General features: G+C 54.2%; 2 protein-coding genes and 3 pseudogenes across 2 annotated transcripts; all 5 read right to left on the bottom strand.

Moving 5' to 3' along the window:
- Nucleotides 1-3,655: 3,655 nt before the first annotated feature.
- Nucleotides 3,656-6,396, bottom strand: LOC137661772 (inositol 1,4,5-trisphosphate receptor-interacting protein-like 1; annotated as a pseudogene).
- A 1,801-nt stretch (nucleotides 6,397-8,197) lies between these two features.
- On the bottom strand, nucleotides 8,198-10,802 carry LOC137661771 (inositol 1,4,5-trisphosphate receptor-interacting protein-like 1). Its single transcript, XM_068397397.1, is given in 8 exon segments — nucleotides 8,198-8,317; nucleotides 8,319-8,897; nucleotides 8,899-9,036; nucleotides 9,038-9,300; nucleotides 9,342-9,817; nucleotides 9,819-9,907; nucleotides 9,909-9,920; nucleotides 10,746-10,802. Coding segments are annotated over 8 exon segments (1,734 nt in total).
- A 3,034-nt stretch (nucleotides 10,803-13,836) lies between these two features.
- LOC137661770 (inositol 1,4,5-trisphosphate receptor-interacting protein-like 1) lies at nucleotides 13,837-14,868 on the bottom strand (annotated as a pseudogene).
- Nucleotides 14,869-18,322: 3,454 nt separating this feature from the next.
- On the bottom strand, nucleotides 18,323-23,712 carry LOC137661769 (inositol 1,4,5-trisphosphate receptor-interacting protein-like 1). The gene is given in 4 exon segments (XM_068397396.1): nucleotides 18,323-19,908; nucleotides 19,911-19,998; nucleotides 20,000-20,065; nucleotides 23,626-23,712. Coding segments are annotated over 4 exon segments (1,827 nt in total).
- Nucleotides 23,713-23,929: 217 nt separating this feature from the next.
- On the bottom strand, nucleotides 23,930-24,974 carry LOC137661768 (inositol 1,4,5-trisphosphate receptor-interacting protein-like 1; annotated as a pseudogene).
- Nucleotides 24,975-26,872: the final 1,898 nt, after the last annotated feature.

Raw genomic sequence — 26,872 nt, 5'->3', positions numbered from 1 at the left:
CCGCACCCCACTTCCCGGGGCAGCCCCTTCCACTGCTTAGGAACCCTTTGCATGAAGAAGTTTTCCCTAATATCCAATCTAAACCTGCCCTGGTGCAACTTGAGGCCGTTTCCGCTTGTCCCATCACTTGTTACTTGGGAGAAGAGACCAACGCCCGCCTCACTGCACCCTCCTTTCAGGTAGTTGTAGAGAGCGATAAGGTCTCCCCTCAGCCTCCTGTTCTCCAGACTAAACACTCCCAGTTCCCTCAGCCGCTCCTCATACCACAGCACTGTTGAGCAAGTCAGGTACACGAGTCTCTACAGCCAAATTTTTAAAAGAATGTTTCAAAAAATACAACCAAAGGGTGTGGGTGTAGACTACGATATGACTGAGTTTGTGCACAAGGTGTGCGTTTGCTTTTTGAGCTCATCCCAAGTGTCTCACATCTCGAAGAGTTTACCCACGTGTAGAGGAGCCATGCGAGAGAGGCGAGTATCTGAAAGGAGAGGTAGAGCAATGCCACGTGCTCTTCGTGTGCCCTTCAGCCTGTGAAAATGTGTAGGTGCAGGGAACAGATATTACTGTCTTGATGGCAGCAACCTGCTGCTGGAGTTTAGTATTCAGAAACCACCTCTGCCATTGAGAAAAGAAGAAAATAATACAACGGAAGTGCGATTGCGTGGCGTAAATTCATATGAATTGATGAGTATAATTTTTTTTGCCCGGGGGCCTAAAGCCTTAAATTAGTGTTTTGAAGCAGAAAGTAAGATTGAGCCTTCCTGTATCTTTGCCAGAGTTCAACGTGAAAGACCGGCAGTGTTGTTCTTGTATAGGCTTTAAAAATACAATGTTACCGTTTTCCCATCTTTTTCAACTGTTTGTGACCCAAGCGAGAGTACTATCATTATTTTGTAAGTGAGAGAAGAAATAAATTGTCTCTTATGGAAGAGATTTAAGTGTCTCAGCCTGGCGTCATTCTCAGCCCAGCCTTGAGAGGGAACTTGGGTAAAAAACGGCCAGATGAATATAGGGGAGAGAGAGACCTAATTGTTCGTGAAATTTTAATGTGGCCGTTTCTCGTGCTGTGAGCATTAATGTAATTTCCTTCTGTGATGCTCCTGAAGTCCACGAGGAAAAGATTTGACCCTTGACTACTTCTCAGCATTGATGCTTTGCCCTGCAGGTCCTGGATTTTGCAAGTTGAGCAGTGCATTCGTACTGTTTCAGAGAGAAGCTGTACAGAAAACCCACAGCTTCTCACAGAAGCTGTTTGACAGCAAGTGAACACTGGTGACTTGTTAGAAGGGTAGGACAGCAACTTCTTGCACACCTGCCCTTCCGCAGCAAGGTATGGCTAGTGTAAAGCGAAAGAGCTTGTAGTTCGTGTATCGCCTGCAGAGCAGCACCTGAACTCCGATCCTCTGGCCGTGCTGCAGACAGCATGTTTGGCATGTGCCCTTATTGTGGTGTGCCGTCCGTGTTGTAGCAGAAAGGATGCCCCTGTTTTCAGCCGGGCGCCCCTGCAGCTCTGAAGCAGAGCCTGCGCTTTGACCAGAAGTGGTCATTTAGAGCCTTCCTGTCTTTAGCACCACCCAGATTTACAGCGGGTTTTTTTGTGCTTTTTGCACGCAAGAAGAGCTTTCTCTGCCAATTGGAACAAACTTGGTCCGTGCAGGCGAACTAAGGGATAATTGTTGGGTTAAGAAAAGGAGGAAGATGAAGGTCCAGCACTGCTGTGCCTGACTCGTGGCGTGCCGTTCAGTGCTATCTATGGCTGCAGGAATCTTATGACAGAAAGCCCCTGAAAAAGGTGGTCCTGCTGCCCCCGGTGCTCAGCTCTGGCCACCTTCCCAGTCCCTTCTGCCCCAGCCACCCCAGCTCATCCTCGCTAACCAGCTCAGGCACTAAACGACAGAAAAGCGCCGATCCCCTCTTTGCACGCTCGTTTAGTTTTCTACTGCTTTAACGCCCTGACCAGCGTGCCACAGGCCAGGTAAACATCCTTGTGGCAGTTGCTTCTGGCAAGGGCAGGACTGGGGATGCCAGGACTGAGGTCGACCACAAAGCATCACGGGGGCTGCACCAGGAGGGAACTAACAGGGCTTTCTAGGAAGGTGGTAGTGAAGCTGGAACAACACAGATTTCAACATATTTTTAACAAGTGCTGGCCGGTGCCTGTACGTTAGTCTTGTACGTGAAGGGCTGGATGAGGGCAGCTGGCTGTGGTCTTTAAGGCGTCACAAATTAGCACATTTCTGTTAAACACTAGCGTGGACTGTAGCAAGGGGGCATTGTCGACAAGATCCTTTTTGATGTGGACCTGCTGCAGCTCCAGTAGAGTGCCAGCCTGTGTTTTAAAGCTGTGCCTGTCCTGTACTCCTCATAATCATAGAATCATTTAGGTTGGAAAAGACCTTCAAGGTCATCGAGTCCAACTGTTAACCTAGCACTACCAAGCCCACCACTAAACCATGTCCCTAAGCACCACATCTACACGTCTTTTAAATACCTCCAGGGATGGTGACTCCACCGCTTCCCTGGGCAGCCTGTTCCGATGCTTGACAACCCTTTTGGGGAAGAAATTTTTCCTGATATCCAATCAACCTCCCCTGGCGCAACTTGAGGCCGTTTCCTCTCATCCTGTCACTTGTTACCTGGGAGAAGAGACCGACACTCACCTCGCTACAGGCTACCTGCCTGTTTCTTTCCGCGTCATTCCCTACAAGTGGGAGGACAGAGGAGAATACTACGTGTGCTCCCGATCACTTTACAAATCTCCCCGGGGCCCTGAAGTCTCTTTTGACCACCCTTGGCCTTCTCAGCACGACTTTGTACCCACGTGGCAAAGCAAGAGCTGATAATAATCTGAGGGCCGTTACAAGGCTAGGAAGTTTCCTGGTAATAAGGCCTTCAACCCGAGCCGCAGGGAGGCAGAACGCTTGCTGAAAAGGCAGGTCTGCTCGCAGTAGTGAATAAAATCTTTATTTTGTCTTGCTTGGGCGCGTAGCTCTTGCTTGACCTACAAAAGTGTCTTAGCTCAACCCACAGGTTTTCCCACTTTTACCCTTCAGATTCTCTCCACCATCCCACTGGGGGCAAGTGATTGAGCAGCTGGGTGATGCCAAACTCTCTCCTGGGATTAACCCACAAGCCCTGGGAAGCCAAAGCCCAGTGAATCATGAAACCAGAGCCCACTGCAGCAGCTCCTGTGCAAAACGCTCCCTGACTCTCTGGCAGCCGAGCTGTCAGCACCCTATGCCCGCGTTCCCCAGTAAAGTGATGCACAGACCCTCACGGACGCAGCATTTATTCAAACACCCCATTTATTGTTAACTTAGCACAGAGTAAAGCCCCCAGAGGGGAATGGACACTCTTGAAGAGGGAGGGCAGTTGCTGTTCAGGTGGTAAGAGGATTCTCTGTTGCAAGGCTCCTTGCGATGGCCTCTTCAGCTGCATCGCGTCCCACTCCCCAGAGTGTGCTTTTGCTGTGGAGGAAAGGTGCGGCAGCAATTCCCACTGTCAGTTGAGCAGTGTATTCTCCATGTCCAGTGTGCTCAGTTCTGCGGCACCAGCTGCCGGGGGAGTGTCTTCAAGCCTGGCCCTGTGCCTGAAGAACTGCACCTCTGCCATAGCTCTCTGGCCATGTCGTGCTGCTGCTAACACTGCCCTCTGCCTACTCCATGCTCAGGAAGGTTTGCGAGTCACCTTGCTGCACGCCAAACATCATGTCAATCAGGGTGGTGCTACCAGAAACGTTCTTCAGCTGGAGCTTGCAGGAGCGCCTGGAGGGCAGCACTGTTAGACGCCAGTCCTCTCGACTCAGGCAAAACCACCCAGGCTGCTCTTACCAGTGTCTGGAACCAGAGGGTGGTTTTCTGCATGTCTACGTAGGGTCCGGTGCAGAGAGTGCCTAGGAGGCTGGGACCCTGATTTTCCCTCAGCTCCTCCTCAGGGTGGTGGAGGAAGCACAGCATGTCCCCCACAAGCTGTTCCCTCGTGCAGGTACACACCAGCTCCACGAGGAGGCTACAGTTCCTCGACGGGATGTCCCTCTGCGGTGCCCAGCTCCAGGTGGAAGGTGTGCCCACGGGGCGGGCTTCAGGGGCACGAGGAGGGAGTAGACAGCTTCACCCTCATTGGGATTCCAACCTTCTAAGGAGATGCTCACCCTGACGGCTGGCTCCACTCGCGGCATGAAACTGTTGGTAGAGAGTTCTCGCAGCTACGGAGAAGTTCATTCACCAGCTCATCCACCACCATGAATGATCCTGGCAGGGCCCAGAAGGCGCTTGGCCAAAATCCTTCCCACAGACAGTGTAACACTGGGTTTTTCTTCTTGCTCCTCCTTATGTGCGTTGTTTTCTGGCACTGCCCTCCTTGCTGCTGCTGCCTGGCTGACGGGTCTTTTTCCTGAGCCAGCAGCAGAGCCAAAGAGCAGGACCAGCACTCCAGCAACGGCCCAGAACTGCTACATCTGCAAGGCAGCAGAGAGCAGGGCTCCCCAGGCAAAGGCGCTCTGCTCCAGGCTCCTCAGTTCCAGGCTCCTCTGCTCCTGGCTCCTCTGCTCCTGCTCCTGCAGCAGCCGAGTCACCTCTTGGATCAGCTGCTCCACATGCTGCTGCACGCGCTTGGGTGTGGCCTCATCTGCTCATCACCGACCATCTGTGGGAGCCTGATGTTGCTTTGCAGAAGCACAGTGAAAGAATTTTGTGGCAGCCATGGCCTGCAGGATTTTCACAGAATCACAGATTCAATCAGGTTGGAAGAGACCTCTGGGATCATCGAGTCCAACCGTTGGCCCTGACACCACCATGTCAACTAGACCATAGCATTAAGTGCCATGTCCAGTCTTTTTTAACACATCCAGAGATGGTGACTCCAGCACCGCCCTGGGCAGCCCATTCCAATGTCTAACAACCCTTTATGAGAAGAAATTCTTCCTAATGTCCAACCAGACCCTTCACCAGCTTGGTCGCCCTCCTCTGGACTCGCTCCAACACCTCAACATCTTCTTGAGGTGCGGGGCTCAGAACTGAACACAGTATTCAAGGTGCGGCCTCACCAGTGCCGAGTACAGAGGGACGATCACTTCCCTAGACCGGCTGGCTACACTATTCCTATAGAAGCCAGGATGCCATTGGCCTTCTTGGCCACCTGGGCACACTGCTGGCTCATGTTTAGCCGGCTGTCGATCAGCGCCCCCAAGTCTCTTTCCTGCCGGGCCGCTCTCTAATCTAACCACTCTTCCCCCAGCCTGTAGCGCTGCATGGGGTTGTTGTGGCCCAAGTATAAGACCCGGCACTTGTTCTTGTTGAATCTCATGCCATTGGTCCCGGCCCATCTATCTAACCTGTCCCAGATCCCTCTGTAGGGCCTTCCTACCCTCCAGCAGGTCGACACTGCCACCCAGCTTGGTGTCATCTGCAAATTTGCTGAGGGTGCACTCAATCCCTACGTCTAGATCGTCTATAAAGATATTGAACAGCACCGGCCCCAGAACTGAGCCCTGGGGAAACACTGCTAGTGACCGGCCGCCAGTTAGACTTTGCCCCATTCACCTCCCCTCTCTGGGCTCAGCCATCCAGCCAGTTTTTAACACATCGAGAGTCCACCCATCCAAGCCCCGGCCAGCCAGTTTATCTAGGAGGATGCTGTTGGGAGACAGTGTCGAAGTGCCTTACTGAAGTCTAGATAGACTACATCCACAGCCCTGCCCCTCATCTACTAAGCTTGGTCACTTGGTCATAGAAGAGATCAGGTTGGTCAAGCAGGACCTGCCTTTCATGAATCCATGTTGGCTGGCCCTTATTCCCCGATTGTCCTGCATGTTGCCGTGTAATGGCGCTCAGGATGATCTGTTCCATCACCTTGCCTGGCACCGAGGTCAGGCTGACAGGCCTATAGTTCCCTGGATCATCCTCCGGCCCTTCTTGTAGATGGGCGTTACATTTGCTAATTTCCAGTCAGCTGGAACTTCTCCAGTTAACCAGGACTGCCAGGTAGATAATCGAGAGTGGTTTGGCAAGTTCATTTGCCAGTTCCATCATTACTCTGGGGTGAATCCATCTGGGCCCATAGCCTTGTGGGTGTCCAATTGGCACAGCAGGTCACTAACCAGTCTCCTCCTGCATTATGGGGGGTTCACACAGCCCCCCGTCCCTAACTTCAGGCTCTGGGGGCTGAGTCTCCTGAGGACAACTGGTCCTGACATTAAAACTGAGGCAAAGAAGGCAGCACTGAGCAGCTTAGTTACAGAATCAGTGAAAGCAGACCCCATTGCATGAGCTCTTCTGCAAGTGCTCCGTGGACTGTGTGGTGGCTGAGCACTGTATTGGTTTTCCGTGGCAAGGCTTTGGTGGGGGGGGCAGGGTACAGGGGTGACTTCAGTGACAAGCTGGTAGAAGTATCCCCCATGTCCGACAGAGCCAATGCCAGGCGGCTCGAAGACCGACCCGCTGCTGGCCAAGGCTGAGCCAATTAGCGATGGTGGTAGCGCCTCTGTGATAACATATTTAAGAAGGAGGGAAAAACACTGGTGCACGACAGCAGCTGGGAGGGAGGGGTGAGAATATAGAGAGAAATAACTATGCAGACACCAAGGGCAGGGGAGACGGAGGAGGAAGAGGTGCTCCAGGTGCTGGAACAGAGGTTCCCTTGCAGGCCATGGTGAAGACCATGGTGAGGCAGGCTGCCCCCTGCAAGCCCATGGAGGTTAATGGTGGAGCAGATTTCCACCTGCAGCCCGTGGAGGACTTCACGCTGGTGCAGGTGGGGTGCGCCTGAATAAGGCTGTGACCCTGCGAAGAGCTCGCGCTGGAGCAGCCTTGTGGCATGATCTGTGACCCCGTGAAGAGGAGCCCACACTGGAGCATGTTTTCTGGTAGGATTTGTGACCCCGTGGGGGACCCACGCTGGAGTAGTCTGTTTCTGAAGAACTGCACCCCATGGGAAGGACACGTGGAAAGGACCTGCGCTGGAGCAGTTCATGAAAAGTGCAGCCCATGGGAAGGACTCACGTTGGAGAAGTTCATGGAGGAGTGTCTCGTGTGGGAGGGCCCCCACGCTGGAGCAGGGGAAAAGAGTGAGGAGGAAGGAGCGGCAGAGACGATGTGTGGGTGAACTGACCGCAACCTCCATTCCTTGTGTCCCTGTGCTGCTCAGGGTTAGGAGGTAGAGGATCGGGAGTGAAGTTGAGCCAGGGAAGAAGGAAGCGGTTGGGGGAAGGTGTTTTAAGATTTGGTTTTATTTCTCATGATCCTACTCTCTTTTGCTAGGTAAGAAATTAAATTAATTTCCCCAGGTCGAGTCTGTTTTACCCGTGGCAGTGCTTGCTGAGTGATCTCCCTGTCCTTATCTTGACCCACGAGCCTTTCATCAACAGTTTCTCTCCCCTGTCCAGTTGAGGAGGGGGAGCGATAGAGAGAGTGAGGGGGAGTGAGAGAGAGACCTGGCATCCAGCCAAGGTCAACCCAGCACAAGCAGTCAGCCCCCCATGCCTGCTTTCCCCAACAAAGTGACACACAGACACTCGCGGATGCAGCATTTGTTCAACACACCCCGTTTATTGGCAACTTTGCACAGAGGAAAGGTCTCAGAGGAACAGACTCTCTCAAAGAGGGTGGGCAGTCACTCTGCAGGTGGCAAAGGGAGTCGCTGTCACAAGCCCCCTTGCGATGGCCTCTTCAGCTGCATCGGGTCCCACTCCCCAGAGTGTGCTTTGCTGTGGAGGAAGAATGCGGCAGCAATCCCCGCTGTCAGTTGAGCAGCGTGTTCTCCATGTCCAGCGTGTTCTCCATGTCCAGCGTGCTCAGTTCTGCAGCACCAGCACCCCGAGGAGTGTCTAGGACGTGTAGATTCTCCCCCGGGACCCCAGTGAACACACAGAGGCACATCAGCAGTGCCTCTCGCTTGGTCTCTGCCCAGCTGGAGCTGCCAGCAAGAATTTCTCAGTCCATGGGAAAAGCCATCCAGGCTGCAGCCAGCGCAAGGGGAAAGGAGGATGAAAGTCATCTTGTAGCCTCTGTAGCCGTCACCAGCTGCTGCACTGAGACTGTTGAGGGGAGAACAGTGTAGCTCTTGGCAGAGGGCTGCTGCGCAGGGATTTCCCTTCCCCTTTGTGTGTCCCATTCTCCCCTCTTTTTCCCTGCAGTATGAGGTGGTCGCCTGCCTTCAGCTGTGTGCCCCGCAAACCCAGCTCTGTGCTTGAAGACCTCTTTCAGCAGTAGTAGAACCACAGTTGTCTTGCGAGCCGATGTTGCAGCTCATAAAGCTCACGCAGTGCCTCGGCATGGGCATGGGGATCCTCCGTGAGGTGCTGGAAGAGGTTGAGCGGGTTCGGCTGTTGGGAAGTCCGGGGGCAAGATGATCTCCTCAGGCACCCTCGCATTGCCAAAGAAGAAGTGGTCGAGGCGTTTCTCCTCCAGGCAGCTGCGCATGTACCACCTGATATCCTTCAGGCGCAGCAGGAAATCCCTCCTGTGCCAGTCTGACAGGGGTATTTCGGTCAGGAGGTGCATCACCGCTGTCTTCAAGGCATAGGTGGAAAAGCCTGTGCCCTCCAGGATGCGGGTGCAGACCTCAGGAATTTGAGGAGGCTGTCGTGTGGGGCCCCGCCTGGCCACATGCCTGAAGAACCTCACCTCTGCCACAGCATAGCTCTCCGGCCACATCGTGCTTGGGGTGAAGGTGGCCTCTCTAGTCTGGCTGCTCACGAAGATGTCCGAGTTGCCTTGCTGCACCCCAAACATAATCTCAATGAAGAGGGTTCTCCTGGAGGAGATTGTCAGCTGCAGCTTACAGGAGCGTCTGGATGGCAGCATCTTCATCTTGTAGCGACGCGACTGAGGCAACAACATCCAGGATGACATCACGAAGTTCTGGAACCAGTGGGCAGTTTTCTGCACATCTAGGTAGGAGGCCGGTGCAGAGGGTGCGTAGGAAGCTGGGGTCCTGATTCCTCCTCAGCTCCTCCTCGGGGTGGTGGAGGAAGCACAGCATGTTCTCCACCAGCTGCTCCCTCGTGCAGGTGCACACCTGCTCCACGCGCACAGCAGAAGTTCCTCGCCGGCATCTGCTCAGTGCCCAGCTCCAGGTGGAAGGCGTGCCCACGGGGGGGCTTCAGGGGCACGAGCACGTGGTAGACAGCATCATTCTCACAGGGGCTCCAGCCTTTGAAGGAGCTGCCTACCCTGATGGCTGGCTGCAGCTCAGGGAAGAAACCATTTGACGAGTGCACTTGGAAGACACGGAGGAGCTCACCCAGCAGCTCCTTCTCCACCCGGATGCTGTAGGCAAGGTTCTGCACTGGCCACTGATGTGCTTTGGAAAAACCCCGCCCACATCCCTCTCATCATCAGGACCATCTTCACTTTCTTCCTGCTCCTGCTCCCCTTCCTCCTTCTTCTTGCTTTTTCTGCTGAAGCTCCCCTCCTCGCTGCTGCTCTCTGGCTCAGGGGTCCTTTTCCTGAGCCACCTGCAGAGCCCAAAGAGCAGGACCAGCACTCCAGCAACGGCCCAGAACTGCCACGTCTGAAAGGTAGCAAAGAGCAGGGCTCCCCAGGCAAAGGCGCTCTGCTCCAGGCTCCTCAGCTCCTGGCTCCTCAGTTCCAGGCTCCTCAGCTCCACGCTCCTCTGCTCCAGCTCCTGCAGCAGCCGAATCACATCCTGTCTCAGCTGCTCCGCATGGTGCTGCATGCGCTCGCATGTGGCCTCATTCAGCTCATAACCGACTAGTGCTGCACTCAGGATTAGGCTTTGCACAATCGCCGAGAATAATTGTGTGACAGCCATGGCCTGCGGGACAAGAGAGAGAAGGGGTTCAGTGGGCTGTGAGGGAGGGAGCTGATGGCAGGGGAAGCGGGGACGGGAGCCGCAGGGAGCTGGGGGCAGGTAGGAGAGGGGCTGAGGCAGCTGGGAGGCAGCAAGGCCTGACCCCAGCCCTGGTGGCGACGGCACCGTGCCCTGCTCAGGGCGCTCCCGCGAGTGGCTGAGCCCTCGGTGCAGGGTGAGAACCCACCCCCCGGGGGCCGCGTTTGTGCCCCGGTCCTCGTCCAGCCCAGCCTCCCCTGAGTGCGCACTCACCGCTGGCCCAGGCCGCTCTGGGGCAGCGCTGCCTGCTGCTGCCCCTGGGAACTACCCCACTGTGACACGTCCCCTGTGATGTCACAGGCGCCAGAGCCCACCACAGCCACGCCCGCCCGCCGCACCCCACTTCCCGGGGCAGCCCCTTCCACTGCTTAGGAACCCTTTGCATGAAGAAGTTTTCCCTAATATCCAATCTAAACCTGCCCTGGTGCAACTTGAGGCCGTTTCCGCTTGTCCCATCACTTGTTACTTGGGAGAAGAGACCAACGCCCGCCTCACTGCACCCTCCTTTCAGGTAGTTGTAGAGAGCGATAAGGTCTCCCCTCAGCCTCCTGTTCTCCAGACTAAACACTCCCAGTTCCCTCAGCCGCTCCTCATACCACAGCACTGTTGAGCAAGTCAGGTACACGAGTCTCTACAGCCAAATTTTTAAAAGAATGTTTCAAAAAATACAACCAAAGGGTGTGGGTGTAGACTACGATATGACTGAGTTTGTGCACAAGGTGTGCGTTTGCTTTTTGAGCTCATCCCAAGTGTCTCACATCTCGAAGAGTTTACCCACGTGTAGAGGAGCCATGCGAGAGAGGCGAGTATCTGAAAGGAGAGGTAGAGCAATGCCACGTGCTCTTCGTGTGCCCTTCAGCCTGTGAAAATGTGTAGGTGCAGGGAACAGATATTACTGTCTTGATGGCAGCAACCTGCTGCTGGAGTTTAGTATTCAGAACCACCTCTGCCATTGAGAAAAGAAGAAAATAATACAACGGAAGTGCGATTGCGTGGCGTAAATTCATATGAATTGATGAGTATAATTTTTTTTGCCCGGGGGCCTAAAGCCTTAAATTAGTGTTTTGAAGCAGAAAGTAAGATTGAGCCTTCCTGTATCTTTGCCAGAGTTCAACGTGAAAGACCGGCAGTGTTGTTCTTGTATAGGCTTTAAAAATACAATGTTACCGTTTTCCCATCTTTTTCAACTGTTTGTGACCCAAGCGAGAGTACTATCATTATTTTGTAAGTGAGAGAAGAAATAAATTGTCTCTTATGGAAGAGATTTAAGTGTCTCAGCCTGGCGTCATTCTCAGCCCAGCCTTGAGAGGGAACTTGGGTAAAAAACGGCCAGATGAATAATAGGGGAGAGAGAGACCTAATTGTTCGTGAAATTTTAATGTGGCCGTTTCTCGTGCTGTGAGCATTAATGTAATTTCCTTCTGTGATGCTCCTGAAGTCCACGAGGAAAAGATTTGACCCTTGACTACTTCTCAGCATTGATGCTTTGCCCTGCAGGTCCTGGATTTTGCAAGTTGAGCAGTGCATTCGTACTGTTTCAGAGAGAAGCTGTACAGAAAACCCACAGCTTCTCACAGAAGCTGTTTGACAGCAAGTGAACACTGGTGACTTGTTAGAAGGGTAGGACAGCAACTTCTTGCACACCTGCCCTTCCGCAGCAAGGTATGGCTAGTGTAAAGCGAAAGAGCTTGTAGTTCGTGTATCGCCTGCAGAGCAGCACCTGAACTCCGATCCTCTGGCCGTGCTGCAGACAGCATGTTTGGCATGTGCCCTTATTGTGGTGTGCCGTCCGTGTTGTAGCAGAAAGGATGCCCCTGTTTTCAGCCGGGCGCCCCTGCAGCTCTGAAGCAGAGCCTGCGCTTTGACCAGAAGTGGTCATTTAGAGCCTTCCTGTCTTTAGCACCACCCAGATTTACAGCGGGTTTTTTTGTGCTTTTTGCACGCAAGAAGAGCTTTCTCTGCCAATTGGAACAAACTTGGTCCGTGCAGGCGAACTAAGGGATAATTGTTGGGTTAAGAAAAGGAGGAAGATGAAGGTCCAGCACTGCTGTGCCTGACTCGTGGCGTGCCGTTCAGTGCTATCTATGGCTGCAGGAATCTTATGACAGAAAACCCCTGAAAAAGGTGGTCCTGCTGCCCCCGGTGCTCAGCTCTGGCCACCTTCCCAGTCCCTTCTGCCCCAGCCACCCCAGCTCATCCTCGCTAACCAGCTCAGGCACTAAACGACAGAAAAGCGCCGATCCCCTCTTTTGCACGCTCGTTTAGTTTTCTACTGCTTTAACGCCCTGACCAGCGTGCCACAGGCCAGGTAAACATCCTTGTGGCAGTTGCTTCTGGCAAGGGCAGGACTGGGGATGCCAGGACTGAGGTCGACCACAAAGCATCACGGGGGCTGCACCAGGAGGGAACTAACAGGGCTTTCTAGGAAGGTGGTAGTGAAGCTGGAACAACACAGATTTCAACATATTTTTAACAAGTGCTGGCCGGTGCCTGTACGTTAGTCTTGTACGTGAAGGGCTGGATGAGGGCAGCTGGCTGTGGTCTTTAAGGCGTCACAAATTAGCACATTTCTGTTAAACACTAGCGTGGACTGTAGCAAGGGGGCATTGTCGACAAGATCCTTTTGATGTGGACCTGCTGCAGCTCCAGTAGAGTGCCAGCCTGTGTTTTAAAGCTGTGCCTGTCCTGTACTCCTCATAATCATAGAATCATTTAGGTTGGAAAAGACCTTCAAGGTCATCGAGTCCAACTGTTAACCTAGCACTACCAAGCCCACCACTAAACCATGTCCCTAAGCACCACATCTACACGTCTTTTAAATACCTCCAGGGATGGTGACTCCACCGCTTCCCTGGGCAGCCTGTTCCGATGCTTGACAACCCTTTTGGGGAAGAAATTTTTCCTGATATCCAATCAACCTCCCCTGGCGCAACTTGAGGCCGTTTCCTCTCATCCTGTCACTTGTTACCTGGGAGAAGAGACCGACACTCACCTCGCTACAGGCTACCTGCCTGTTTCTTTCCGCGTCATTCCCTACAAGTGGGAGGACAGAGGAGAATACTACGTGTGCTCCCGATCACTTTACAAATCTCCCCGGGGCCCTGAAGTCTCTTTTGACCACCCTTGGCCTTCTCAGCACGACTTTGTACCCACGTGGCAAAGCAAGAGCTGATAATAATCTGAGGGCCGTTACAAGGCTAGGAAGTTTCCTGGTAATAAGGCCTTCAACCCGAGCCGCAGGGAGGCAGAACGCTTGCTGAAAAGGCAGGTCTGCTCGCAGTAGTGAATAAAATCTTATTTTGTCTTGCTTGGGCGCGTAGCTCTTGCTTGACCTACAAAAGTGTCTTAGCTCAACCCACAGGTTTTCCCACTTTTACCCTTCAGATTCTCTCCACCATCCCACTGGGGGCAAGTGATTGAGCAGCTGGGTGATGCCAAACTCTCTCCTGGGATTAACCCACAAGCCCTGGGAAGCCAAAGCCCAGTGAATCATGAAACCAGAGCCCACTGCAGCAGCTCCTGTGCAAAACGCTCCCTGACTCTCTGGCAGCCGAGCTGTCAGCACCCTATGCCCGCGTTCCCCAGTAAAGTGATGCACAGACCCTCACGGACGCAGCATTTATTCAAACACCCCATTTATTGTTAACTTAGCACAGAGTAAAGCCCCCAGAGGGAATGGACACTCTTGAAGAGGGAGGGCAGTTGCTGTTCAGGTGGTAAGAGGATTCTCTGTTGCAAGGCTCCTTGCGATGGCCTCTTCAGCTGCATTCGCGTCCACTCCCCAGAGTGTGCTTTTTGCTGTGGAGGAAAGGTGCGGCAGCAATTCCCACTGTCAGTTGAGCAGTGTATTCTCCATGTCCAGTGTGCTCAGTTCTGCTGGCACCAGCTGCCGGGGGAGTGTCTTCAAGCCTGGCCCTGTGCCTGAAGAACTGCACCTCTGCCATAGCTCTCTGGCCATGTCGTGCTGCTGCTAACACTGCCCTCTGCCTACTCCATGCTCAGGAAGGTTTGCGAGTCACCTCGCTGCACGCCAAACATCATCTCAGTCAGGATGGTGCTACTGGAAACGTTCTTCAGCTGGAGCTTGCAGGAGCGCCTGGAGGGCAGCACTGTTAGATGCCAGTCTCTCGACCGAGGCAAAACCACCCAGGCTGCTCTTACCAATGTCTGGAACCAGAAGGTGGTTTTCTCCATGTCTAGGTAGGGTCCGGTGCAGAGGGTACCTAGGAGGCTGGGACCCTGGTTTTCCCTCAGCTCCTTCTCAGGGTGGTGGAGGAAGCACAGCATGTCCCCCACAAGCTGTTCCCCTCGTGCAGGTACACACCAGCTCCACGAGGAGGCTACAGTTCCTCGACGGGATTGTCCTCTGCGGTGCCCAGCTCCAGGTGGAAGGTGTGGCCCACGGGGCGGGCTCAGGGGCACGAGGAGGGAGTAGACAGCTTCACCCTCATTGGATTCCAACCTTCTAAGGAGATGCTCACCCTGACGGCTGGCTCCACTCGCGGCATGAAACTGTTGGTAGAGAGTTCTCGGCAGCTACGGAGAAGTTCATTCACCAGCTCATCCACCACCATGAATTGATCCTGGCAGGCCAGAAGGCGCTTGGCCAAAATCCTTCCCACAGACAGTGTAACACTGGGTTTTTCTTCTTGCTCCTCCTTATGTGCGTTGTTTCTGGCACTGCCCTCCTTGCTGCTGCTGCCTGGCTGACGGGTCTTTTTCCTGAGCCAGCAGCAGAGCCCAAAGAGCAGGACCAGCACTCCAGCAACGGCCCAGAACTGCTACATCTGCAAGGCAGCAGAGAGCAGGGCTCCCAGCAAAGGCGCTCTGCTCCAGGCTCCTCAGTTCCAGGCCTCTCCTCTGCTCCTGCTCCCTGCAGCAGCCGAGTCACCTCTTGATCAGCTGCTCCACATGCTGCTGCACGCGCTTGGGTGTGGCCTCATCCCGCTCATCACCGACCATCTGTGGGAGCCTGATGTTGCTTTGCAGAAGCACAGTGAAGAATTTTGTGGCAGCCATGGCCTGCAGGATTTCACAGAATCACAGATTCAATCAGGTTGGAAGAGACCTCTGGGATCATCGAGTCCAACTGTTGCCCTGACACCACCATGTCAACTAGACCATAGCATTAAGTGCCATGTCCAGTCTTTTTTTAAACACATCCAGAGATGGTGACTCCAGCACCACCCTGGGCAGCCCATTCCAATGTCTAATAACCCTTATGAGAAGAAATTCTTCCTAATGTCCAACCAGACCCTTCACCAGCTTGGTCGCCCTCCTCTGGACTCGCTCCAACACCTCAACATCTTTCTTGAAGTGCGGGGCCCAGAACTGAACACAGTATTCAAGGTGCGGCCTCACCAGTGCCGAGTACAGAGGGACGATCACTTCCCTAGACCGGCTGGCTACACTATTCCTAATAGAAGCCAGGATGCCATTGGCCTTCTTGGCCACCTGGGCACACTGCTGGCTCATGTTTAGCTGGCTGTCGATCAGCACCCCCAAGTCTCTTTCCGCCAGGCCGCTCTCTAACCACTCTTCCCCCAGCCTGTAGCGCTGCATGGGGTTGTTGTGGCCCAAGTATAAGACCCGGCACTTGTTCTTGTTGAATCTCATGCCATTGGTCCCGGCCCATCTATCTAACCTGTCCAGATCCCTCTGTAGGGCCTTCCTACCCTCCAGCAGGTCGACACTGCCACCCAGCTTGGTGTCATCTGCAAATTTGCTGAGGGTGCACTCAATCCCTACGTCTAGATCGTCTATAAAGATATTGAACAGCACCGGCCCCAGAACTGAGCCCTGGGGAACACTACTAGTGACCGGCCGCCAGTTAGACTTTGCCCCATTCACCTCCCCTCTCTGGGCTCAGCCATCCAGCCAGTTTTTAACACATCGAAGAGTCCACCCATCCAAGCCCCGGCCAGCCAGTTTATCTAGGAGGATTCTGTGGAGGACAGTGTCGAATGCCTTACTGAAGTCTAGATAGACTACATCCACAGCCCTGCCCTCATCTACTAAGCTTGGTCACTTGGTCATAGAAAGAGATCAGGTTGGTCAAGCAGGACCTGCCTTTCATGAATCCATGTTGGCTGGCCCTTATTCCCCGATTGTCCTGCATGTGCCGTGTAATGGCGCTCAGGATGATCTGTTCCATCACCTTGCCTGGCACCGAGGTCAGGCTGACAGGCCTATAGTTCCCTGGATCATCCTCCGGCCCTTCTTGTAGATGGGCGTTACATTTGCTAATTTCCAGTCAGCTGGAACTTCTCCAGTTAACCAGGACTGCCGGTAGATAATCGAGAGTGGTTTGGCAAGTTCATTTGCCAGTTCCATCATTTACTCTGGGTGAATCCCATCTGGGCCCATAGCCTTGTGGGTGTCCAATTGGCACAGCAGGTCACTAACCGTCTCCTCCTGCATTATGGGGGGTTCACACAGCCCCCCGTCCCTAACTTCAGGCTCTGGGGGCTGAGTCTCCTGAGGACAACTGGTCCTGACATTAAAAACTGAGGCAAAGAAGGCACTGAGCAGCTTAGTTACAGAATCAGTGAAAGCAGACCCCATTGCATGAGCTCTTCTGCCAAGTGCTCTGTGACTGTGTGGTGGCTGAGCACTGTATTGGTTTTCCGTGGCAAGGCTTTGGTGGGGGGCAGGGTACAGGGGTGACTTCAGTGACAAGCTGGTAGAAGTATCCCCCATGTCCGACAGAGCCAATGCCAGGCGTCTCGAAGACCGACCCGCTGCTGGCCAAGGCTGAGCCAATTAGCGATGGTTGTAGCGCCTCTGTGATAACATATTTAAGAAGGAGGGAAAAACACTGGTGCACGACAGCAGCTGGGAGGGAGGGGTGAGAATATAGAGAGAAATAACTATGCAGACACCAAGGGCAGGGGAGACGGAGGAGGAAGAGGTGCTCCAGGTGCTGGAACAGAGGTTCCCTTGCAGGCCATGGTGAAGACCATGGTGAGGCAGGCTGCCCCCTGCAGCCCACGGAGGTTAATGGTGGAGCAGATTTCCACCTGCAGCCCGTGGAGGACTTCACGCTGGTGCAGGTGGGTGCGCCTGAATAAGGCTGTGACCCTGCGAAGAGCTCGCGCTGGAGCAGCCTTGTGGCATGATCTGTGACCCCGTGAAGAGGAGCCCACACTGGAGCATGTTTTCTGGTAGGATTTGTGACCCCGTGGGGGACCCACGCTGGAGTAGTCTGTTTCTGAAGAACTGCACCCCGTGGGAAGGACACGTGGAAAGGACCTGCGCTGGAGCAGTTCATGAAAAAGTGCAGCCCATGGGAAGGACTCACGTTGGAGAAGTTCATGGAGGAGTGTCTCGTGTGGGAGGGCCCCCACGCTGGAGCAGGGGAAAAGAGTGAGGAGGAAGGAGCGGCAGAGACGATGTGTGGTGAACTGACCGCAACCTCCATTCCTTGTGTCCCTGTGCTGCTCAGGGTTAGGAGGTAGAGGATCGGGAGTGAAGTTGAGCCAGGGAAGAAGGAAGCGGTTGGGGGAAGGTGTTTTAAGATTTGGTTTTATTTCTCATGATCCTACTCTCTTTTGCTAGGTAAGAAATTAAATTAATTTCCCCAAGTCGAGTCTGTTTTACCCGTGGCAGTGCTTGCTGAGTGATCTCCCTGTCCTTATCTTGACCCACGAGCCTTTCATCAACAGTTTCTCTCCCCTGTTCAGTTGAGGAGGGGGAGCGATAGAGAGAGTGAGGGGGAGTGAGAGATAGACCTGGCGTCCAGCCAAGGTCAACCCAGCACAAGCAGTCAGCCCCCCATGCCTGCTTTCCCCAACAAAGTGACACACAGACACTCGCGGACGCAGCATTTGTTCAAACACCCCGTTTATTGGCAACTTTGCACAGAGGAGAGGTCTCAGAGGAACAGACTCTCTCAAAGAGGGTGGGCGGTCACTCTGCAGGTGGCAAAGGGAGTCGCTGTCACAAGCCTCCTTGCGATGGCCTCTTCAGCTGCATCGGGTCCCACTCCCCAGAGTGTGCTTTTGCTGTGGAGGAAGGATGCAGCAGCAATCCCCGCTGTCAGTTGAGCAGCGTGTTCTCCATGTCCAGCGTGCTCAGTTCTGCAGCACCAGCACCCCGAGGAGTGTCTAGGACGTGTAGATTCTCCCCCGGGACCCCAGTGAACACACAGAGGCACATCAGCAGTGCCTCTCACTTGGTCCCTGCCCAGCTGGAGCTGCCAGCAAGAATTTCTCAGTCCATGGGAAAAGCCATCCAGGCTGCAGCCAGCGCAAGGGGAAAGGAGGATGAAAGTCATCTTGTAGCCTCTGTAGCCGTCACTGGCTGCTGCGCAGAGACTGTTGAGGGGGGAACACTGCAGCTCTTGGCAGAGGGCTGCTGTGCAGGGATTTCCCTTCCCCTTTGTGTGTCCCATTCTCCCCTCTTTTTCCCTGCGGTATGAGGTGGTCGCCTGCCTTCAGCTGTGAGCCCCCAGCTCCGTGCATGAAGACCTCTTTCAGCGGCCGTAGAACAGCAGTCTTTCGAGCCGATCTTGCAGCTCCTCAAACTCACGCAGTGCCTTGGCGTGGGCATGGGGATCCTCCGTGAGGTGCTGGAAGAGGTTGAGCGGTTCGGCCGTTTGGAAGTCCGGGGGCAAGATGATCTCCTCAGGCACCCTCGCATTGCCAAAGAAGAAGTGGTCGAGGCGTTTCTCCTCCAGGCAGCTGCGCAGGTACCGCATGATATCCCCCAGGCGCGCCAGGAACTCCCTCCTGTGCCAGTCTGGAAGGGGTATGGTGGTCAGGAGGTGCATCACCGCTGTCTTCAAGGCATAGGTGGAAAAGCCTGTGCCCTCCAGGATGCGGGCACAGACATGCAGGCATTTGAGGTGGTAGCTGCTGTGTGGGGCCTGCCTGGCCACATGCCTGAAGAACCTCACCTCTGCCACAGCATAGCTCTCTGGCCACGTCGTGCTTGGGGTGAAGGTGGCCTCTCTAGTCTGGCTGCTCACGAAGATGTCCGAGTCGCCTTGCTGCACCCCAAACATAATCTCAATGAAGAGGGTTCTCCTGGAGGATTTTGTCAGCTGCATCTTACAGGAGTGTCTGGATGGCAGCATCTTCATCTTGTAGCGACGCGACTGAGGCAACAACATCCAGGATGACATCACAAAGCTCTGGAACCAGCGGGCAGTTTTCTGCACATCTAGGTAGGAGCCGGTGCAGAGGGTGCGTAGGAAGCTGGGGTCCTGATTCCTCCTCAGCTCCTCCTCGGGGTGGTGGAGGAAGCAGAGCATGTTCTCCACCAGCTGCTCCCTCGTGCAGGTGCACACCTGCTCCACGCGCACGCAGAAGTTCCTCGCCGGCATCTGCTCAGTGCCCAGCTCCAGGTGGAAGGCGTGCCCACGGGGGGGCTTCAGGGGCACGAGCACGCGGTAGACAGCATCATCCTCATAGGGACTCCAGCCTTCGAAGGCGCTGCCTACCCTGATGGCTGGCTGCAGCTCGGGGAAGAAACTGCAAGTGCTCTTTGACAGGGGCTCTTGTAAGACACGGAGCTCACCCAGCAGCTCTTCCACCACCCAAATCCTGTTGGCAAGGTTCTGCACTGGCCACTGGATGCGCTTTGCAAAAATCCTGCTCATATCCCTCTCACTATCAGAACCTTCTTCACTTTCTTCCTGCTCCTCTTCCTCCTTGCTGAGGCTGCTGGAGCTCTCCTTCCCCTTGCTGCTGCTCTCTGGCTCAGGGCTCCTTTTCCTGAGCCACCTGAAGAGCCCAAAGGGCAGGACCAGGATGCCAGCAATGGCCCAGAACTGCCACGTCTGCAAGGCAGCAAAGAGCAGGGCTCCCCAGGCAAAGGCGCTCTGCTCCAGGCTCCTCAGCTCCAGGCTCCACAGCTGCAGCTCCCGCAGCAGCCGAGTCATCTCCTGTCTCAGCTGCTCTGCACGGTGCTGCACGCGCTTGCGTGTGGCTTCATCCGGCTCATCACCGACCATCTGCGGGAGCTGGATGATGCTTTGCACAAGCACGGCGAAGAATTTTGTGGCAGACATGGCCTGCGGGACAAGAGAGAGAAGGGGTTCAGTGGGGCTGTGAGGGAGGGAGCTGATGGCAGGGGAAGCGGGGACGGGAGCCGCAGGGAGCTGGGGGCAGGTAGGAGAGGGGCTGAGGCAGCTGGGAGGCAGCAAGGCCTGACCCCAGCCCTGGTGGCGACGGCACCGTGCCCTGCTCAGGGCGCTCCCGCGAGCGGCTGAGCCCTCGGTGCAGGGTGAGAACCCACCCCCCGGGGGCCGCGTTTGTGCCCCGGTCCTCGTCCAGCCCAGCCTCCCCTGAGTGCGCACTCACCGCTGGCCCAGGCCGCTCTGGGGCAGCGCTGCCTGCTGCTGCCCCTGGGAACTACCCCACTGTGACACGTCCCCTGTGATGTCACAGGCGCCAGAGCCCACCACAGCCACGCCCGCCCGCCGCACCCCACTTCCCGGGGCAGCCCCTTCCACTGCTTAGGAACCCTTTGCATGAAGAAGTTTTCCCTAATATCCAATCTAAACCTGCCCTGGTGCAACTTGAGGCCGTTTCCGCTTGTCCCATCACTTGTTACTTGGGAGAAGAGACCAACGCCCGCCTCACTGCACCCTCCTTTCAGGTAGTTGTAGAGAGCGATAAGGTCTCCCCTCAGCCTCCTGTTCTCCAGACTAAACACTCCCAGTTCCCTCAGCCGCTCCTCATACCACAGCACTGTTGAGCAAGTCAGGTACACGAGTCTCTACAGCCAAATTTTTAAAAGAATGTTTCAAAAAATACAACCAAAGGGTGTGGGTGTAGACTACGATATGACTGAGTTTGTGCACAAGGTGTGCGTTTGCTTTTTGAGCTCATCCCAAGTGTCTCACATCTCGAAGAGTTTACCCACGTGTAGAGGAGCCATGCGAGAGAGGCGAGTATCTGAAAGGAGAGGTAGAGCAATGCCACGTGCTCTTCGTGTGCCCTTCAGCCTGTGAAAATGTGTAGGTGCAGGGAACAGATATTACTGTCTTGATGGCAGCAACCTGCTGCTGGAGTTTAGTATTCAGAAACCACCTCTGCCATTGAGAAAAGAAGAAAATAATACAACGGAAGTGCGATTGCGTGGCGTAAATTCATATGAATTGATGAGTATAATTTTTTTTGCCCGGGGGCCTAAAGCCTTAAATTAGTGTTTTGAAGCAGAAAGTAAGATTGAGCCTTCCTGTATCTTTGCCCGAGTTCAACGTGAAAGACCGGCAGTGTTGTTCTTGTATAGGCTTTAAAAATACAATGTTACCGTTTTCCCATCTTTTTCAACTGTTTGTGACCCAAGCGAGAGTACTATCATTATTTTGTAAGTGAGAGAAGAAATAAATTGTCTCTTATGGAAGAGATTTAAGTGTCTCAGCCTGGCGTCATTCTCAGCCCAGCCTTGAGAGGGAACTTGGGTAAAAAACGGCCAGATGAATAATAGGGGAGAGAGAGACCTAATTGTTCGTGAAATTTTAATGTGGCCGTTTCTCGTGCTGTGAGCATTAATGTAATTTCCTTCTGTGATGCTCCTGAAGTCCACGAGGAAAAGATTTGACCCTTGACTACTTCTCAGCATTGATGCTTTGCCCTGCAGGTCCTGGATTTTGCAAGTTGAGCAGTGCATTCGTACTGTTTCAGAGAGAAGCTGTACAGAAAACCCACAGCTTCTCACAGAAGCTGTTTGACAGCAAGTGAACACTGGTGACTTGTTAGAAGGGTAGGACAGCAACTTCTTGCACACCTGCCCTTCCGCAGCAAGGTATGGCTAGTGTAAAGCGAAAGAGCTTGTAGTTCGTGTATCGCCTGCAGAGCAGCACCTGAACTCCGATCCTCTGGCCGTGCTGCAGACAGCATGTTTGGCATGTGCCCTTATTGTGGTGTGCCGTCCGTGTTGTAGCAGAAAGGATGCCCCTGTTTTCAGCCGGGCGCCCCTGCAGCTCTGAAGCAGAGCCTGCGCTTTGACCAGAAGTGGTCATTTAGAGCCTTCCTGTCTTTAGCACCACCCAGATTTACAGCGGGTTTTTTTGTGCTTTTTGCACGCAAGAAGAGCTTTCTCTGCCAATTGGAACAAACTTGGTCCGTGCAGGCGAACTAAGGGATAATTGTTGGGTTAAGAAAAGGAGGAAGATGAAGGTCCAGCACTGCTGTGCCTGACTCGTGGCGTGCCGTTCAGTGCTATCTATGGCTGCAGGAATCTTATGACAGAAAGCCCCTGAAAAAGGTGGTCCTGCTGCCCCCGGTGCTCAGCTCTGGCCACCTTCCCAGTCCCTTCTGCCCCAGCCACCCCAGCTCATCCTCGCTAACCAGCTCAGGCACTAAACGACAGAAAAGCGCCGATCCCCTCTTTTGCACGCTCGTTTAGTTTTCTACTGCTTTAACGCCCTGACCAGCGTGCCACAGGCCAGGTAAACATCCTTGTGGCAGTTGCTTCTGGCAAGGGCAGGACTGGGGATGCCAGGACTGAGGTCGACCACAAAGCATCACGGGGACTGCACCAGGAGGGAACTAACAGGGCTTTCTAGGAAGGTGGTAGTGAAGCTGGAACAACACAGATTTCAACATATTTTTAACAAGTGCTGGCCGGTGCCTGTACGTTAGTCTTGTACGTGAAGGGCTGGATGAGGGCAGCTGGCTGTGGTCTTTAAGGCGTCACAAATTAGCACATTTCTGTTAAACACTAGCGTGGACTGTAGCAAGGGGGCATTGTCGACAAGATCCTTTTTGATGTGGACCTGCTGCAGCTCCAGTAGAGTGCCAGCCTGTGTTTTAAAGCTGTGCCTGTCCTGTACTCCTCATAATCATAGAATCATTTAGGTTGGAAAAGACCTTCAAGGTCATCGAGTCCAACTGTTAACCTAGCACTACCAAGCCCACCACTAAACCATGTCCCTAAGCACCACATCTACACGTCTTTTAAATACCTCCAGGGATGGTGACTCCACCGCTTCCCTGGGCAGCCTGTTCCGATGCTTGACAACCCTTTTGGGGAAGAAATTTTTCCTGATATCCAATCAACCTCCCCTGGCGCAACTTGAGGCCGTTTCCTCTCATCCTGTCACTTGTTACCTGGGAGAAGAGACCGACACTCACCTCGCTACAGGCTACCTGCCTGTTTCTTTCCGCGTCATTCCCTACAAGTGGGAGGACAGAGGAGAATACTACGTGTGCTCCCGATCACTTTACAAATCTCCCCGGGGCCCTGAAGTCTCTTTTGACCACCCTTGGCCTTCTCAGCACGACTTTGTACCCACGTGGCAAAGCAAGAGCTGATAATAATCTGAGGGCCGTTACAAGGCTAGGAAGTTTCCTGGTAATAAGGCCTTCAACCCGAGCCGCAGGGAGGCAGAACGCTTGCTGAAAAGGCAGGTCTGCTCGCAGTAGTGAATAAAATCTTTATTTTGTCTTGCTTGGGCGCGTAGCTCTTGCTTGACCTACAAAAGTGTCTTAGCTCAACCCACAGGTTTTCCCACTTTTACCCTTCAGATTCTCTCCACCATCCCACTGGGGGCAAGTGATTGAGCAGCTGGGTGATGCCAAACTCTCTCCTGGGATTAACCCACAAGCCCTGGGAAGCCAAAGCCCAGTGAATCATGAAACCAGAGCCCACTGCAGCAGCTCCTGTGCAAAACGCTCCCTGACTCTCTGGCAGCCGAGCTGTCAGCACCCTATGCCCGCGTTCCCCAGTAAAGTGATGCACAGACCCTCACGGACGCAGCATTTATTCAAACACCCCATTTATTGTTAACTTAGCACAGAGTAAAGCCCCCAGAGGGGAATGGACACTCTTGAAGAGGGAGGGCAGTTGCTGTTCAGGTGGTAAGAGGATTCTCTGTTGCAAGGCTCCTTGCGATGGCCTCTTCAGCTGCATCGCGTCCCACTCCCCAGAGTGTGCTTTTGCTGTGGAGGAAAGGTGCGGCAGCAATTCCCACTGTCAGTTGAGCAGTGTATTCTCCATGTCCAGTGTGCTCAGTTCTGCGGCACCAGCTGCCGGGGGAGTGTCTTCAAGCCTGGCCCTGTGCCTGAAGAACTGCACCTCTGCCATAGCTCTCTGGCCATGTCGTGCTGCTGCTAACACTGCCCTCTGCCTACTCCATGCTCAGGAAGGTTTGCGAGTCACCTTGCTGCACGCCAAACATCATGTCAATCAGGGTGGTGCTACCAGAAACGTTCTTCAGCTGGAGCTTGCAGGAGCGCCTGGAGGGCAGCACTGTTAGACGCCAGTCTCTCGACTCAGGCAAAACCACCCAGGCTGCTCTTACCAGTGTCTGGAACCAGAGGGTGGTTTTCTGCATGTCTACGTAGGGTCCGGTGCAGAGAGTGCCTAGGAGGCTGGGACCCTGATTTTCCCTCAGCTCCTCCTCAGGGTGGTGGAGGAAGCACAGCATGTCCCCCACAAGCTGTTCCCTCGTGCAGGTACACACCAGCTCCACGAGGAGGCTACAGTTCCTCGACGGGATGTCCTCTGCGGTGCCCAGCTCCAGGTGGAAGGTGTGCCCACGGGGCGGGCTTCAGGGGCACGAGGAGGGAGTAGACAGCTTCACCCTCATTGGGATTCCAACCTTCTAAGGAGATGCTCACCCTGACGGCTGGCTCCACTCGCGGCATGAAACTGTTGGTAGAGAGTTCTCGGCAGCTACGGAGAAGTTCATTCACCAGCTCATCCACCACCATGAATGATCCTGGCAGGCCCAGAAGGCGCTTGGCCAAAATCCTTCCCACAGACAGTGTAACACTGGGTTTTTCTTCTTGCTCCTCCTTATGTGCGTTGTTTCTGGCACTGCCCTCCTTGCTGCTGCTGCCTGGCTGACGGGTCTTTTTCCTGAGCCAGCAGCAGAGCCCAAAGAGCAGGACCAGCACTCCAGCAACGGCCCAGAACTGCTACATCTGCAAGGCAGCAGAGAGCAGGGCTCCCCAGGCAAAGGCGCTCTGCTCCAGGCTCCTCAGTTCCAGGCTCCTCTGCTCCTGGCTCCTCTGCTCCTGCTCCTGCAGCAGCCGAGTCACCTCTTGGATCAGCTGCTCCACATGCTGCTGCACGCGCTTGGGTGTGGCCTCATCCTGCTCATCACCGACCATCTGTGGGAGCCTGATGTTGCTTTGCAGAAGCACAGTGAAGAATTTTGTGGCAGCCATGGCCTGCAGGATTTCACAGAATCACAGATTCAATCAGGTTGGAAGAGACCTCTGGGATCATCGAGTCCAACCGTTGCCCTGACACCACCATGTCAACTAGACCATAGCATTAAGTGCCATGTCCAGTCTTTTTTTAAACACATCCAGAGATGGTGACTCCAGCACCGCCCTGGGCAGCCCATTCCAATGTCTAACAACCCTTTATGAGAAGAAATTCTTCCTAATGTCCAACCAGACCCTTCACCAGCTTGGTCGCCCTCCTCTGGACTTGCTCCAACACCTCAACATCTTTCTTGAGGTGCGGGGCTCAGAACTGAACACAGTATTCAAGGTGCGGCCTCACCAGTGCCGAGTACAGAGGGACGATCACTTCCCTAGACCGGCTGGCTACACTATTCCTAATAGAAGCCAGGATGCCATTGGCCTTCTTGGCCACCTGGGCACACTGCTGGCTCATGTTTAGCCGGCTGTCGATCAGCGCCCCCAAGTCTCTTTCTGCCGGGCCGCTCTCTAACCACTCTTCCCCCAGCCTGTAGCGCTGCATGGGGTTGTTGTGGCCCAAGTATAAGACCCGGCACTTGTTCTTGTTGAATCTCATGCCATTGGTCCCGGCCCATCTATCTAACCTGTCCAGATCCCTCTGTAGGGCCTTCCTACCCTCCAGCAGGTCGACACTGCCACCCAGCTTGGTGTCATCTGCAAATTTGCTGAGGGTGCACTCAATCCCTACGTCTAGATCGTCTATAAAGATATTGAACAGCACCGGCCCCAGAACTGAGCCCTGGGGAACACTGCTAGTGACCGGCCGCCAGTTAGACTTTGCCCCATTCACCTCCGCTCTCTGGGCTCAGCCATCCAGCCAGTTTTTAACACATCGAAGAGTCCACCCATCCAAGCCCCGGCCAGCCAGTTTATCTAGGAGGATGCTGTGGGAGACAGTGTCGAATGCCTTACTGAAGTCTAGATAGACTACATCCACAGCCCTGCCCTCATCTACTAAGCTTGGTCACTTGGTCATAGAAAGAGATCAGGTTGGTCAAGCAGGACCTGCCTTTCATGAATCCATGTTGGCTGGCCCTTATTCCCCGATTGTCCTGCATGTGCCGTGTAATGGCGCTCAGGATGATCTGTTCCATCACCTTGCCTGGCACCGAGGTCAGGCTGACAGGCCTATAGTTCCCTGGATCATCCTCCGGCCCTTCTTGTAGATGGGCGTTACATTTGCTAATTTCCAGTCAGCTGGAACTTCTCCAGTTAACCAGGACTGCCAGTAGATAATCGAGAGTGGTTTGGCAAGTTCATTTGCCAGTTCCATCATTACTCTGGGGTGAATCCCATCTGGGCCCATAGCCTTGTGGGTGTCCAATTGGCACAGCAGGTCACTAACCATCTCCTCCTGCATTATGGGGGGTTCACACAGCCCCCCGTCCCTAACTTCAGGCTCTGGGGGCTGAGTCTCCTGAGGACAACTGGTCCTGACATTAAAAACTGAGGCAAAGAAGGCAGCACTGAGCAGCTTAGTTACAGAATCAGTGAAAGCAGACCCCATTGCATGAGCTCTTCTGCCAAGTGCTCCGTGACTGTGTGGTGGCTGAGCACTGTATTGGTTTTCCGTGGCAAGGCTTTGGTGGGGGGGCAGGGTACAGGGGTGACTTCAGTGACAAGCTGGTAGAAGTATCCCCCATGTCCGACAGAGCCAATGCCAGGCGGCTCGAAGACCGACCCGCTGCTGGCCAAGGCTGAGCCAATTAGCGATGGTGGTAGCGCCTCTGTGATAACATATTTAAGAAGGAGGGAAAAACACTGGTGCACGACAGCAGCTGGGAGGGAGGGGTGAGAATATAGAGAGAAATAACTATGCAGACACCAAGGGCAGGGGAGACGGAGGAGGAAGAGGT

Source organism: Nyctibius grandis, chromosome 4 (assembly GCF_013368605.1).
Source record: "Nyctibius grandis isolate bNycGra1 chromosome 4, bNycGra1.pri, whole genome shotgun sequence".
Taxonomy (NCBI): domain Eukaryota; kingdom Metazoa; phylum Chordata; class Aves; order Nyctibiiformes; family Nyctibiidae; genus Nyctibius; species Nyctibius grandis.
Note: the sequence above shows the minus strand (reverse complement) of the source record. Positions and strands in the feature narration are given on the sequence as shown.